Source organism: Accipiter gentilis, chromosome 4 (genome assembly GCF_929443795.1).
Source record: "Accipiter gentilis chromosome 4, bAccGen1.1, whole genome shotgun sequence".
NCBI lineage: Eukaryota > Metazoa > Chordata > Aves > Accipitriformes > Accipitridae > Astur > Astur gentilis.
Genome location: NC_064883.1, coordinates 13,856,829 through 13,872,475, shown reverse-complemented (window position 1 = coordinate 13,872,475; position 15,647 = coordinate 13,856,829). Strand labels below are relative to the sequence as shown.

The 15,647-nt window shown below is 38.5% G+C and overlaps 1 protein-coding gene across 18 annotated transcripts in view; it reads left to right on the top strand.

Moving 5' to 3' along the window:
• Positions 1-15,647, top strand: part of HDAC9 (histone deacetylase 9) — a 491,400-nt gene that overhangs the window by 274,049 nt on the left and 201,704 nt on the right. For all 18 annotated transcript variants that reach the window (XR_007505862.1, XM_049799074.1, XM_049799072.1 and 15 more), the window contains 2 exons: positions 8,787-8,915; positions 11,777-11,892. Coding sequence is in view for 17 of the 18 variants with exons in the window: in XM_049799074.1 (XP_049655031.1) it covers positions 8,787-8,915; positions 11,777-11,892 (245 nt within the window). In the remaining variant the exon portion in view is untranslated. The remainder of the gene's footprint in view (positions 1-8,786; positions 8,916-11,776; positions 11,893-15,647) is intronic.

The window sequence follows — 15,647 nt, the reverse complement described above, 5'->3', positions numbered from 1 at the left end:
CAGATCATCCAAAATAGAAGATGTTGGTTAGTAAAGATTGCACTTCTCCAAACTCCTGCAAAACATAGTTTCACTGAAAAATCTGTTCAAACCCACAACTATAATTAAGGGGTTTAGCTGCCAAATAACATGTTCTGGCTAAAGCCAAGTAAGTATTACAGAGCCATTCATGAACAACGGCATAAGCTTTGTACTTTGCTTTTGATTTTCTCATGGGAAAGTAATATAAATGAGAGTGATACCTCCCTGTTGGCTTTAACTGTTAGCAATGCAAAGCATGCTGAAATTGTACATAATTCTCTTCCAAAGGAAAGGAAATAGCATTTCAATGGTTTTCCTCAGTGTCTCGTTGAGTTATGGTGGTGCACAATTATTCCTGTTAAATTACTCTACCAGATGGAAGGTTACATTGTGTATTTAGCTAATTGAGTTGTAGGGGACTGGAATGATATCCTAGAGCATAAAGAACCTATCTAAAAGTAAACTTGTTTTAATTCAGTTTTGTTGTGAAGGTGCAGTGTCAACGTCTAATTAAGACTTTAAACAGTCTTCTCCTCACCTCACCTGAGATCCTTTCACAGAGTCAACCTTGCCCACAGAAGCTAGGAAAACATGTTTTGAAAGTCCAAACAACTTTGGGTCCAATTTTATCTTCATTTGTCTTCAGTGGAGCTGAAGTGCCTTCCTACTCTTGAGCTGAATTTGGCCCATAGTTCTCATCTGCTAGGAAAGCAAGATATACTGTGGTTTGGTTGCTTTAGTTTTCTTGGCATCCTGTACTCTGTCTTGTCTCCAAAGGGTATGCTTGAGCAACCTAGACCTGCCCAGCTCTTATCTACTGATGACATTGATGCCCTGTTAAACTGGGGGAGAAGGTGATGGTGTTTCATCATGAATTTCTGAAGGCTGATGAAATATTACAGTATACTTTTTGCCTGCCATCGATGAGTTATCACTGCTGGATATTTTCCTAGATTAAAATCTGTGGGATTTAGTCACCCTATTAAATAATTCCTTCTTGTATAGAGCTTCGGGAGCAACATAATTGTGAACATGATTATTCTATAAAAAATAAAACATGCACCTAGGGGTCAAACTGTGACCCTGCAAAAGCTTCAACTTTTGGGGTAGGGGATTATCTCTGGCACTTCTTCACTGAAGAAAGTATTTTTTCTTGTGCAAAATTAGTGATTCAATGGATGTTGTAGGAGGATTTAGGCTGAAGGGTGGGGTTTGCTATATTTGCAGAAAGTATGGTATTATATTCCCATTACTTCTTCCCAGCTAGAACTGACTCGCGTATATGGCCAGAAGTGGGAGCGTGAATAACCAATGGAGACCTAACCAGAAGGACTGCCAGTCATGCATATCGAAATTTGGTTATTACCATTCAGATGAGGGATGCCCTCTATTAAATAGCCTGTTTCACCTTCTTTCTCTTCTACACCTCCTGAGAACTCATATGTGACATGGCTCCCATAGGTGCTATAAAATTGCAAAAAAATTATAGAATTTGAAGATGTGCACGGAAGATGAGAATTAATTTTAAAATATCCTTATTCTTTTATTCTATGTTTCAAGACAGTATAGTATTATTTGCTTTTTAATCCCCTGTTTATTGTTGGAAAAGGATATTAGTTTACATGGAGAAAGATTAAGGTGGACCTGACATAGCAATAATATGCCATGGTTTCAGCAGACTTGACATGTTGTGAGGACTTGAGGCCCAGTGAAACCATGGCCTCATTGAAACTGCTATATAGCCCAGTGGTGCAAATACAAGGAGATGCTGTTTCTGTGCTAAGGAATAGAAATTATTAAGAATTCTATCAAGAGGCCTGTTCTTTTGCCTCACAGGTTACATGCAGAACAAATATCAACAGGACGTCTATTGCACTGGTCAGCTTTTAATGAAAAATACAAAGATCTCTAATTCTGGCTAAAAGCGAGCAGTACACTAAGTAATTCCTCCATCTAATTCAGTAAATCATTCCTAGAAAGATAACACTTGTTTGTGTGGATAATAAAAAAAATTTTAGATTTTATACCGACTGCCATGAATAAGAAGGAAAAGTTGGGTATTTAAAACAGCTTCAGGGAATATTTCATTTTTTAACCTTCTTTAGGAAATCAATGAAAATTTGCTAATCTTGTTAAATTGGCTTCCTTAGCCTGAAGAGAGCTGAAGGGCTGCGAGATCCCCTCTAATCTAATTAGCTCTGTTACCATGTGTTTCACTAAACCTGTTTTTTTATTTAGGGAATGGATATTTACCTTAGTCTGAATAAATAAAGCATTCTACCTTTTACAAAAGTCAAATAAAGCAAAGGACTAAAGGGTTTCACATATGACCAGCACTCTCCTTAAAGTGAATGGTTGTACAGGAAACAGTTTTGGTATATGCTGAAAACACATCAGGTGATGCAAGCCGGAAAAACAAAGCGTCTCCATCCTGGACTGCTGTATCTGGTGCTCCAGCCTTGTTGGGACCACCCAGCGGGTCAGGTCCATGTAGTTCGTGGAAGAGCATTAGAGGGCATGTAAAAATAGCTTTCAGTCTCATTAATGTAATTTAAAACTCTTTCAGAAATGGCATTTTAAATCACCAGAATTTAGAAATCATTGGATCTACAGAATTGTACTACATGCTGGTATCTTCCAGTCCGTCAGCCAGTGGGGAGGATGTCCATGTGTTCATTGTCCAGTATTGTCCGGTACTGGGACATGGCCTTCTACAGCAGATGTCAGTCAGTCATGTATGAAAACAAAAAAGTCATTGCTCATCTTGCCTATGCCTAATATATTCAGCTCTGTGGAGGTGGGTGAAGCAGTCTGTGGCTGCCTACAGGAAGCCAGGCAGAAGAAGTCAGAAACTCCACGCAGAGCAGAGACTATTTACATGTCTGCGAGAACCACACGTGGCAGACGAAAGGCTGAGAGATCATCAGGTCTCTCAGAAGGACAAACTCATTTGCAGCTCTCCACAAAGTGGCTGAAGAAGCTGGAAGCGGTTCTGGTCCCTGACCTGTGTTCTCTGCCTCTCTAGCTTTCTGCCTGGCTTTGGCTGCATTCATAGTTATGGTGAGGAAGCCCAGATTATCTTCTCACTTATCCTTTCTGATGGTGCATAGGGGTATCTTGTGCCTTTCATTCTGCCTAATCACTGAGGGGCAAGCTGGGAAGCCCACTGCCCTTGGACTAGCTTGTTAGGAACCTTAGATAGGCCTCTTTTGGCTGTTTTTGTTGCTGCAGTAGTAAGGTGGGATTTGACTTTTTCCGTGATCTCCAGGTCCTGGCATGGCATAGACAGGCAGGCTGCTTTGTTACTTATGTGTATTACCATGGTGACTGTGAGCGCACAGTATGGACCAGGAACCTGTTGTGCTATGCAGTGGACCCATCAAAATGAGGATCTCTTCACAGTATGTTTTCTTCCATTCTGCTCCTCCTGCTTCAAATGAAATCATGACAGAGATCTCAGAGTTACCTCATTATCCACATTCAGTATCTTCTTGAAAATTCTCAGTTGCCACAGTGCTAGAAGGAAACTTGACAAAGCATAAGCCACTGGCATGCTGGCAATGCCACCATCATGCTAACTGGTACCATCTCATTATTTTCTCTTGTACCTCTGATGGTGTATACCCACACATCATCCTTTTGTCCTATAACTTAGATTTTAAGCTATCTATCTCAGGTACAGACTTGCATGGTTGTGTGTTGTAAATCATATAATGCTTATCTGTGCATGGGTCTCTAGTACAATAGTATAAAAAAAAACCAACCTATGTGGTGTGAAAAAAAAAAAAATTATTCCTTGACTATGTATTCCTTTATTGATACTTGTTAGATATAAGGTAGGAAAAAACAATAGCTCCTGCATGGAGTACAGCATAGAATATATTCAAATCAGTATAATATATGACCTTTCACAGCTTAAAACAGATGACAGCTGAAGAAATAGAGAATACCAGTGAAGGCTTACTTCAAGATCATGAAGTCTTTTTTTCATAATTGTTTCTGTTGCCTTAATAATATTAGAGAAGTCTAAGTTATTGTTTCAAAAGAATCTTAAGGATAACACATGGTGTCTGGGCAATAGGGAATGATTTATCTTTCTCAAGACGTGCATTTGGCGCTGTTGCTCGTGCTGTTGTTGGAATCTTTGTAGCCAAATTTAGCATCATTTACCTTGACTGCCCCACAGCTTTTCTAAGCCAGCCTGCCAGCGAGGAAAAGGAAATGCTTTCACTTTAGAGCCTTTCGAAGTCTGGACAAAAGCTCACTTTCTATTCTTCAGGTTTCCTATATATGGCTTTAGCCTCGAGATGAGGACCTGCTCGCTATACACCCTCTCCCATCCCCCGTTTCCTGCCTGGGTTCATTAAATGCTGATTTGAAGTTGGCACACGCTCTTCTGATACAAAAGTAGTACTGTGTTCCAGGAACCATCAGAAAGTAGTGTATTATTATCTTTTACATTCCCTTCATATATATGTCCTCTCCCCATGTGTAGAAAGGATTTTTATCCCTTCTTCTTAAATATCTCTGTGTGTTTAATAAAAAGAAACAGTGAAGCAAAGCCCTGTCAAAAAAACCTCAGCTCATTTGGGAGCAATGTGGCCCCAGGCTATATTCTTTAATGCTGGTATCTGCAAATTGCTAATATTAAGCAAAGTGGAGTATAGGACATAATGACTTCACCAACTCATTTTCCTATCTCTCATGCTTATGTTTCAGTATCATGTTCCTCAGGAGAGAATAGGTTTCTTTCACCTAAGCAATGATGGTTGTTGTGATGAAATTAATGTGTACCTATATAGAAGTCTGTATATCTTGCATTTTTAACAGTAGAGTTACTTCTTTCCTGCTATATGAAGCTACCATAAAAGATGAGAAAAGTCAGTGAGACACTGTTTTTCTTCTTCACCTAGAACCAAAGTTCTCAGTTCTGGAGAGACAGTTACAAGTCATGCCAACGAGTTAGGTAACTGATTCTTGGGTTGCCTGTGATATCTTCTGTTGCTGTTTAAACTAATACTTTCAGTATCCGTCATACCTGTTTCCCACTTACAGTCATTTAAAGAGTAATACCAGTTCATTATTACCAGCACTAAAAAGAGAATAAGCCAGGCAATAGCAATAAGACTGAACAAGCCATATTACTGCAGCATCTCGTTATTCAAAATTATGCTGCAGTTACATAAACGAAGTCATTTTCAGGCTTGTCTTGCCTGAAATCCACTCAAGTGAATCACTCAAATGGGTATCAACTGATTTCCATCGAGATCAATGACATGGACTTTGATGGCCTTCAGAGAAAACAGCTGTGTCTTTTCATTTTCTTTGCAACAAAACACTCTCAAATAATATATTTTCCCTTTCTCCAAGTGGGAACTGATTATTACTTGTTCCAAAGTGCTAAATGTAGTAGAAGTCTGAAGATTTGTGGAGCAAAGAGGTTAGGCTAATAGTGGCCAATTAGACCAATAGCAGATGTATAGTGGTTCTTGGCAGGATTTTACATGAATAGCCCAACCTACCAGCCTGCTGCCATGAAAACGTGAAGTCCTGTTTTCCTCATCTGCTACACTCCTGGCCATGTGCTCTTGTTTTCCTCTTGTCTCTGGCATTCTGGCTCGTTGGTCAGATGATTCAGGCCACTATAGTTGCAGGCATCTAACCCAGCAAACCCCACCTCATTCAGCACCTCCAGCGCTTTAGAGAGGCCCTGTTTCCACAGGAAGGTGAGGTACAAGATGCATCCTTTATGGGGTAGAATTAATCTAGTTTGGAGTCCTGGACCCCAGTGGGATGCTTGGAGTACAGAAAGTGAGCCACATGCAACTAGCTTACTGAGTCAGTGTCTTGGTTTATGGTTGAATCACTGTGTATAGCAGACTACATGAAGGTCTTTTCAGTGATTTTGTGGTATTATAGAGCCAAAAAAGGTTAATTCTTTGGGGCTTGTATCTGCATGAGGAAGCTACTCCGAGCAAAGGTTAATTAATTGAGCAAAGGTGCTAATAACGTGCAGCAGAAATGCTTACAGAGGTGGCTAATGCAAAATTATTTTGAGCATTATCCCTCTGTAGACCACTTCTAAGAACCAGTAGTTAGAGTATTGAACCAAATGCTCATTTGAAACATAAGGCAGATTAATTGTAATAATTCTCTATTTGCCACTAAGGCTTTCAAGTGCCTTGCAAGGGGAACAATTCAATTAAAAAAAAAAAAAAAAGCTGAAAAATTTATTTTCACTTTTTGCTCACTTGTTTGCATTTCAGTTTAAAGGATTAAAATAATTTCTAAATAATCTCATGTATGTGCTTTGGGGCAGTCATGTGTGTATATATATATGTATATACATTTATAATTTTAATCCACAGTTCTGTCCTTGAAGCTTAAAATACTTAATTTTGCCTTTTTAACTATCAGAAGAGAGTTGGCAATTATAGATGTGTTATTATGCCTTCATGTAGGAGTGCACTGAAGCACATAGGATTGGTGTTGTGAACGATACCTCCTGCAGTCAAAAATAATCCTGCTTCAGCTTCAGTGGGGCAGGATGGTACAGTGACCTCTACAGTCACACACCAACTCAATGCTTTAGCCACAGACAGGTATCAAGAAACCACTTTCCAGTTCTGTATTTTGTCCATTGGAGCAGACATCCTCAAATTGGTTAGTTTTATATATTTAGTGCACTGAAACCTGAATTCTTATTGTCAGCCATTGAGTCCTAGCTAGTACCACGTTAGGAGTTGGCAGTGTCTCATGGGAGCCATTCAAAAAAGCCAGTACTTGAAGCAAACGCTCTTCAAAACTTGGCTTTGTTTTTTTATTGGGAGGTTCATTTTATAATTTAAAAACCACTCTTCTCCATGCCTTTTCATTTTAAAATCGATTATTTCCATTTAAGAATTATCCTTGTCTTTCATGCAAGGGCTGTCTTCTCAGATGGCTCATAAATTCAGACATTGACATCAAAGTCTGCTTTCTCTGCTTATATGATTGATTCAGATGCAGAATATGATGGGAATGGGGTAAAAATAGAAAGGCAGTCGCTCTGACTGAGCATGAAACATTCATATAGAAGTGGAGCATTTCTCCAGTGAGTGTTGCAAAGGATTTGTATCATGTTAGTCTGTCACAGGTATGGAAATATTCTCCTAAATTTTAAGAGTACTGAATAGTATAAATTGAAATAACAATAAGTGCAAAAAGAATGAGCACCTTTTCTTCCAAATGTCATCATACCTGGTGAGATCTGTGGTGAAAGCATGCAGTGTAATCTTAGCCCATGGTTATATTTTATATTCTCAGTTTCATAGCAAATGGTATCATAGACAGCAAATAAGTCATCTGTACTCTGTCGCTAGAACCACTGGTCTTAACAATGGGAGTAAATGATAAAAAATAAATTTCTTGTTGATATTTTTATTATTAAAGATTTCCAGTGTTGTGCTAGCCTGCATATCTTGGTCTGAAATGTACTCAAGGCACAAGCCACTTAGAATAGAGCACTTGCCAAGAGCAATGTAGTACATGACAAAGGCTGGTGCACGACTGCAGGGACTGCCGTTACAGCAGCACTCCAATGGAGGTGCAGCCCCTTTGCTCTTGTGTGAGCATTTCTAATGGCCCCATCCCTGAGGGAACAAGTGGGACAGCAGGAAGAAAATGTGCAATATTACATGCTGGGCAGGGAATGGAATTAGAAGTGTGGGATTGAGTTTCTGCCCTGAAGTGACAAATGGTATAATGCTGAATTGAATATAGATTTAATTTATTTCATTTTTCTGCTAACTCTTGCTCCTTCTTTGGGGCTGGGCTTATGTCTGTGCATAGAAGAGAGAACTGATCCCAGTTTCCAGCTCTCTCTATTTTGAGATACTGCTTAGCCAAGCCTCAGTTCCCGAAAGGGAAATACAAACAAATTCTACTCCACAATTATTTTTCACTAGCTCTTAGCAGTCTGTTTGATAGAGAGTTTACTTAGAAGAACAGATAAATGAGTACACGATCATGCTAAAAATATCACAAAATGAAAAGCACAGCAGAGCTTCATCTCTGGCCTTCACATGAAAAGGCGTGTATCCATTTAAGAAACCAAGGTGGAACTTACCCAAGGTGCATTAAATATAATCCTAGGTTTTCTGGGAATCAATCCTGCTTCTTCATTTTCGGAGCATATATTTTGCTGTGTAAATGTTCTTAGGACACTGTCATAAATCTAGTTGTTTGGTGTGTTACTCAGAAAACATTGAAGTTCTGGGCCTAAAATTGCTGACCAAGAAATGTTCTGCCAGCAAGGCTTGTTGTAATTTATATTTCTAAGAGAAGTCAAAAGGCACCAGTGGAGGCTTCTCTCTATTTCTGTCATCAGACCATAATCCAATTATAAGGCTCCAAGTTCCAAGCTGTATTTCCATCCAAGTTTTCACCTACAAGAGAGATAAAAATGATGTAGAATAAAAGTTGCATTCATCTCTAATTTATGCTTATGATATTAACAATAATTAATGGGTAAATTCAGAGTTGAAATGGGATGAGAAAAATACTGGGATCCAAAGCTTTTCAGCTCTCTTCTTCTCTTTCCTAGCCTCCAATCTAAAATGGAGTGGTATGAGGAGCAGCAGGATGGCTGGATAGGATGGGCAGTAAAATCTCTGACTCCAAGCCCTCCTTGAATCAGATGAGGTTCTACAGGGAATGTCAGTGGTGTCTGACACAAAGTAGCAATTTGATTTCTAATCATTTTTTTTCCTTCTCTTCATTTCCAGCATCAGAGCCTAATTTGAAGGTACGTTCAAGGTTAAAACAAAAGGTTACAGAAAGGAGAAGCAGTCCTTTACTTAGGAGGAAGGATGGAAACATCAGTTCATTCAAGAAGCGACTCTTTGAGGTGACAGGTAATTAAGAATGGAGAAATTCTGTATCAGCTGCAGCTGCTCACAGAATAGTAGTGGTATTTTGGAATTGAAACCGTTTGCCAAACAAAAGGTTGTATCTTTTTTTTTTTCTGCTGCTGAAAAGAAAACTATATTAAATGGTTGTGTGTAAATAGCTTGTAATCAAAAGTTTTCTACAACTTACTAAAAAGTCATTGTCAATTTGAAAGCCATACTTTCAAACCAGCTTGGAAAACAGTACTTTACAACAGCAAGTACAAGAACAAACAAATGGTACGCTGTTGGTGGCAAGGGACATCAAAGGAGAAAACAAGAATAGTCTGTTCCTGTCACTTGTGTCTTCTGTACAGGGACAGTATTTTGGGTCTTTCACCTCCCACTTCCCATTGCCCATGGAAAATGTAGATACTAATACCAGGCACAAAAACACCTATCTGGCATTACTTAGGTTAATCAAGGACATTTTGGAATCTTATGTTTGGCCCCATTCCTCTGGTTTCTCTTGTTTGAAAATGTCAAGATTAGCTGGTTTTGATGTAAGGGCTTACTAAGCTGGTTTTTTGAGAAGAAAGAGTTGAAATATTTAAATATTCAGTGGCATATTGTTGGTCATAGCAGGTAGTAAGTATTCTTAGTAATTGAAAGGGAACTTCTAGCATGTAAAAATACAGAATTAGGCACATAGGGAGGGATTAAAAGAGGAAAAAAAGCAAAGTAAGAATTTGTCATCAAGTAGTATTTGTTTTCAATATTTTTCCTTATTAATATTTCCTTAATATTTTTGAACTTAAAAAGTGACAGGGTGGATGAACCATGGATGCTAAGGCTTTCTCTCACATCTTTGGTATTGCAGAGTGGTAAATTTTGTTATGTATATTATGTTGCAGAATTACACCCAAGTTCCCAAACAGCCTGAAGTCCTCTCCTTAGGATTAGTATGCTGCCAAGGCTTTAACTGTTGATTTGAAAGAAAAGAGCATTTACAGTATTTGACCTCATTCTGACATTTCTTGCTTTGACTTTGCATCGATATTTGGTAGCTTCATGGCTTGTTCAAGTGATGTTACAATCAGGCCATATGTTTATGCAAACAACTGTTACTAGTCTGTCAGATGTGTCTGAATTCACTTGGCGTATCAGAATTATGTCACACCAAGATGGAAACATAACAAACATGAACAAATTCATGTCAATGTCCCCACACATACAATTCTTGTGACAACTTTTCACAGTATGTCATGTGTAAAACTGGGATGTGGATGTGAATGTAAGTATGAGAGTAACTAAATAAGGTACTTTCCTTATAAATTATTTCCAGATTAGAATTCTTTTACAGCTAATTTATTATTTCCATTTGCTGAAGCTCTTATGAGATTCTTGATCTCCACTTCCCCTTAGTTTTAGATGATTTCTTTATATTTTGTATGCTCACAAGTAAGGTATAATGCCAAATACTTATCCCAGGAGTTCTTTTCTGCGACCATTGAAAGAGCAGAAACCTGAATATAAATGTGTTCTCTTCCTAGCTCTGACAATAATTCTGAGCCTTACAGATTGCCATTTTAATTATTAATATCGGCTATATGACAGATTGCACCTTTCATAATCAAAACTTCCCTGATCAAACATTTGTGGCCAAAGCCTTTTTCTCCTTTTTTTTTTTTTTATTCTTTTAACTGAAAATAGTGCTTTACTTAATTGCCTATTTATACAAAAAGTGCTATTGTAATTTTTAAAAAACTGAGAGAAAAGAATAAGTTTATCTTTCTGCTCTTCTGTGAAAACTAGTGAAAATATGATGTGAGAACTTTACTTGACCAGTTAGTATAGCTGGGTATAGATTCACTTCAGTAAATTAAAGTCATCTCTAGTAGGAAAGAGTAACAGGTCCAGGAAACAGCTAGGAAATCTCCCAGTAATTTTAGTCAAAGTGAGGATATATTTTTGCATGTGAACTGGGGCAGAAAAAGTGAAGAAGCAAAGAAATGGCTATAGAATATTTACTGCCACATTTAGATATTATTTTAACTTCCTGAGTACTTTAATTTGAAAGCTATCCCATGAAATAGGCTTACCTCTGCTAATGCTGCACTCTTCCATCTTTAACCTTGTTAACTGTTTCCATTACATAAGTTTAATTTATATCAGTGTAGGATTGGAATAACTCAATACAACAACACACAACAGGATCATCCTCTTCCCCTTTATCTTAGACAGAACTTGGGAAATTTTAAATCAAGATAACATACAGTCTTTCAAATGCTATTTTAAAATTTTTGTATGCTATAAATATTCCTTCATATTTGTGCCAAAGATGTAGTGAAAGTGGTGTATATTTTGCCATTATTACTTGCATACATAATTAGTCCACAACAGGCTCATCCTCTTTCTAAACAGAAAGGGGATGGCAGTAGGCCTCATGAATTGATGACGTGTTATCATGACCTTTGCAAGCCTCCTACCTCTGTCATTTTGATCTCTTACAGAGGCAGGACTCTTTGCAATTAAAAAGTAAAGACTTTCTTTTCTTTTTACTCATTACAAGTTCTATGTCTGTATCTCTGCCTGATACTCAGTACCATACCATCTTTGCGGGAAAAAATAAATAGTAAATTCTTCCCTTGTGAAGCAGAGAGATAAGAAGGAGAAAGATCAAGAGTATCTTTCCTTGTTAGCACTGTAAAAGGAAAACCAAAGAAATGGAGGGTGAATTAAAAATCTTTAATGTAAGTAAATAGCATAACCAATAGATACTTTTCAACAGCAAAAAAACCTGTGCCACAAAGAGTATATATACAATTAATCAAGATCATGTGTTTCTTTCCAGTATGAAATTCATGTATGCTTAATCTGTTTTTCAGAATCCTCAGTCAGTAGCAGCTCCCCTGGATCAGGTCCCAGTTCCCCAAGCAATGGTCCGACCAGCAGTGTAACAGAAAATGAAACCTCAGTTTTGCCATCTAACATTCAAGCTGAGGTAAGATTCTTTATTGGGTAGATAACTACTCAGATTTCTAGACTGAAGAGATGTGAAACTTCAATTTGATCATACTCACAAGCAGAGTACTTGCAGAAGATATAATTATCAGGGGTACCAGGACACTGCAGGCTGACATCAGAGTATGTTATATATGAGGTACATCTTCATATAATGAGATGCATGTTCAGGAGACTCTTTGGTAACAAAAGTCCAAACAAAAGCAGCAGTAATGCTACTGGAAGAGTGGGAGAGAGCTATGGAAGGAACTTGAAAGCATCTGTGTTGCAGAACATTACCTTCTGGGATAACCTGAAGAAGTCAGCAGTGCTGAATGCTGATGGAGAATTTTCATGTGCAAAGAGTGATTTAGGCACTGGTGACCCTAACATGTATGAGTTAAGGTGGTCCCAGGTTCAGATGACTGCTGAAGTAAATTTGTTTAATTACAGTATCTGAGTTAGGTGACTAAAACCTTTATCACATCTGCCTTTTATCTTAATGTACCTCAGTTTCCTTGTCAGGGCAGTACTTGCCAACATAACTGACATGCCAGGAGTCTTGGATGCTTGTTTTGTAAAGCGAGATTGTACATGGAAGGAATCTTAACTACTCCTTATTCTGTTTCATACATACATGCCTATAACAACAGGAATGCAGATGGTAAATCAGTTGTGATAAACCTCATTTAGCATAGATGACATGCCTAAGTCATGCTTTCCATGGCAATATTGTAAAGGGACAAGAAACTAATGCAACGAAGAGAGAATCAAATTCCACAATATTCTGTACCCAGTGCCTATACTTACAGCAATTCCTGCTTTGTGGCAAAGTTTTTCTGTTAATTGTTGGTTTATACTGTTTATGTTAGAAAAATTGCATAAGAAAATGTGATTTAACAGAGTTTTAGCTAATGGAGCTATTTCTCCAGGTCAGTGGCAGGACATTCACCCCAAAAAAACCTGGAATGGGCAGTTCAACCTCCAGCAGTGACTTTTCCCCATAATGAATTAATTGTGTGTGTGAACTATGATCCAGGGGGCAGGTGGGTGACCTCTGCACACTGATTAGTAGCCTCTCTCTGGCCCGTAACCAAAAAGAAAAAAAAAAATTGCATTGATGGCTAACATGTGGTCTTGCCTCATAGCCCTCCTGTATGCAATTGCAAAGAAATTTAAATGATGCAGAGTAAGATCCATCATTTGGATTAGATCAGATCCTAGTTCAGTGGAATTAAATGGTGTATTTTGGTACTGGGAATGTTTTAGATAGAAGTTTGTAATATGTGGGTGTTAGTGCTGTATTAAACAGGAAATCTTGTCCAATTGGATCTTATTATTGACTTGAGGATACTACAAAATGCAAAGGGAATAATGTCTCAGGCTGATACACGATGCTTGTTACTTTGCATGTTACAGTTTCTGGGCATTTGCCCACAGTGTTGAACCACCATCAGAAATGCATACAATCTGGTCAGGCTGGCAGGCTCTGGGGGGATTTGGAAAGGTTGTAGCAACAACCAGCAGGGTTATATTCTGTTTATTAACAGAACACCGCGTTGTGCTTCATTTGCCATTAATATGCCAGACATCAGAAGTTATAGCCGCACCAAACAATTGTGGATGCTCAAAAGAGCCTAAAAAGTTCCTTTAGAAGCTGAGCTCTGCGTGCTGGAGTTGGTCACTTAGCACGCTGGATGTGTGCTAAGAAGCTGAAAGTACGGACTTCCATTTCTGGATCCAGTCAGGGATTTCTTTACCTCTCTGGTTACTTGACTCTTAATACTGTGGTCCTGTGGGCTCAACATTTTTCCATAAATCTCAGCTGCAGTGCATTTTGATTTCAGTGGGATTTTCTCTGGTAGTTCAACAGCCGCCAAACTGCTACGTATCTCTTTCCTAGTATAGCATTAGTTGCCAGCTCTCGAAGGCTATATATCTAATCAATTTTTCATCAGATACATAAAGTACAGAAGTTTCTAATAATAGGATAAGTGTTCCAAAATCACCCAAAATATCACTTGTTTTGCTGTAATCCCGCATGACTCACATTGCTGTTGTTTCATAATCGTTGTTGTGACATTTGCAGTAAGTGTTGTGCTCGTATCTGAGTGGGTGGATAGCCACGGTTTTCATGGCAGCAAATAAAACACTTTTTGCTGGGGGAAAACAGGTTGCTATGACAGAGAGCCATTTACCAGTAAAACATGACTCAATACCGTAAATGATTACACTCTAGTGCATAGACAGAATTTGAGCATTATCAGTAATGAAACAGAGTTTTAAAGTATTTGTTGCCATATCTGTTTGAATAACGAGACTTTTAAGTGGTTTACCCTCCGGAGCAGACAGTCTGGTGGGCAGACATTTACATTTCTTTGAATGAACAAAGGTGCACTGCAAATGCTACATTTTTGTAGATAATCTTTTACTATCACAGTTCCCTTAATGGTACTTTCAGTACCATTTGTTAAAACACTGGTCTCATTATATGAAACTTGAAAGTTAAACTCAAGATTTTAATTGCACCTTATAAATAAAATGCTGTTTTTATTAGGCCCAGTTGTCTCCAGTATCATCAAGGTTCACCGCAGTAGCTATTTGTCTCTTGTAGCATGCCGTTCACTTTCAGGTCACCTGCTGTGCTGGGGCTAGATCTTACTTGCATGAGAAATGCAAGCAGGATTGAGCCTGAGCACAGCATGTCCCTTGAGTTCAGAGGGACAACCTGCCTTAGTCATGTGAAATGATTAATTTTAGGCATTTATGGCCTGGTCGAAAGCCATTGAGGGCAATGGAAAGTTTCCCATTGGTATAAGCAGGCTGCAGATCATTTTCTTTCTTTCATTTGTGCTTTGGAGAGCGGCATTTCCTAGAATATCACCTGATTATACAGGAGACATAAATGACATGCATGGCAGATAAACACATGATTTGCGCAACCCCACAGCTCTATGTTTCTAATACTTGGCTCCTTGAGGTGCTCTTTGCAAGTGGCTAGTGGAAAAATGTGTAGGTTTCTGACCAGCTGGTGAGGTTTGCTTCAAGTCTATGTGAAGAGAGTCTAAATAATTACAAAAGAACGACCCCAAAAGCCTTAAGAAATAAGAGCGTAAGTAACTGTGAATATTTAAAGCTATGACAACCTTACTGTAGCTCGACAATTGAGAGGTATTAAAGCCAAACCATTTCCTCTTCCCCTCCTAATGTATAAATGTGCATAGAAACATGCACACATGAAATAGGTGTTCCTGCTTCTGAGCAGGTCCCAGTGGCACAAGGGAAGTACAACAACTAATCATGGGTACTTGCTGATCATTATGCAGATACATTTAGTTATTGTACTCTATTTTAAGAAAGAGAGTAACTCTCTTGAAAGGCTATTTTAAGTATCAGGAAGCAGGATCCATGGACCCAGAGAGTAAGTATATAGAGGAGCAAGTAGGGCAGGTTGCTTTTTGGGGTAATTTGAGTGCCAGTCCAAACCATCAAGTCTGCATGTAGGACAAGGAACATGGCTTAGCCATTGTGCTGCCAAATGATACTGCTGGCAGCTCCAGCTTGTGCCACCATTTCAAGGTATTATCAACTCTACAAAAAGAGAAGCTGCAGCTGGGGTCATGCAGTTCTGCCTCAGCATACACAAGACCCTAATCTATGCAGGTGGGCTACTACATTTTTGGGGGGAGATAAGGTTTAACTGATGCTTAGGCTAATATTACCTGAAAATATTTTAAAAAATCAGTTGCTTACCAA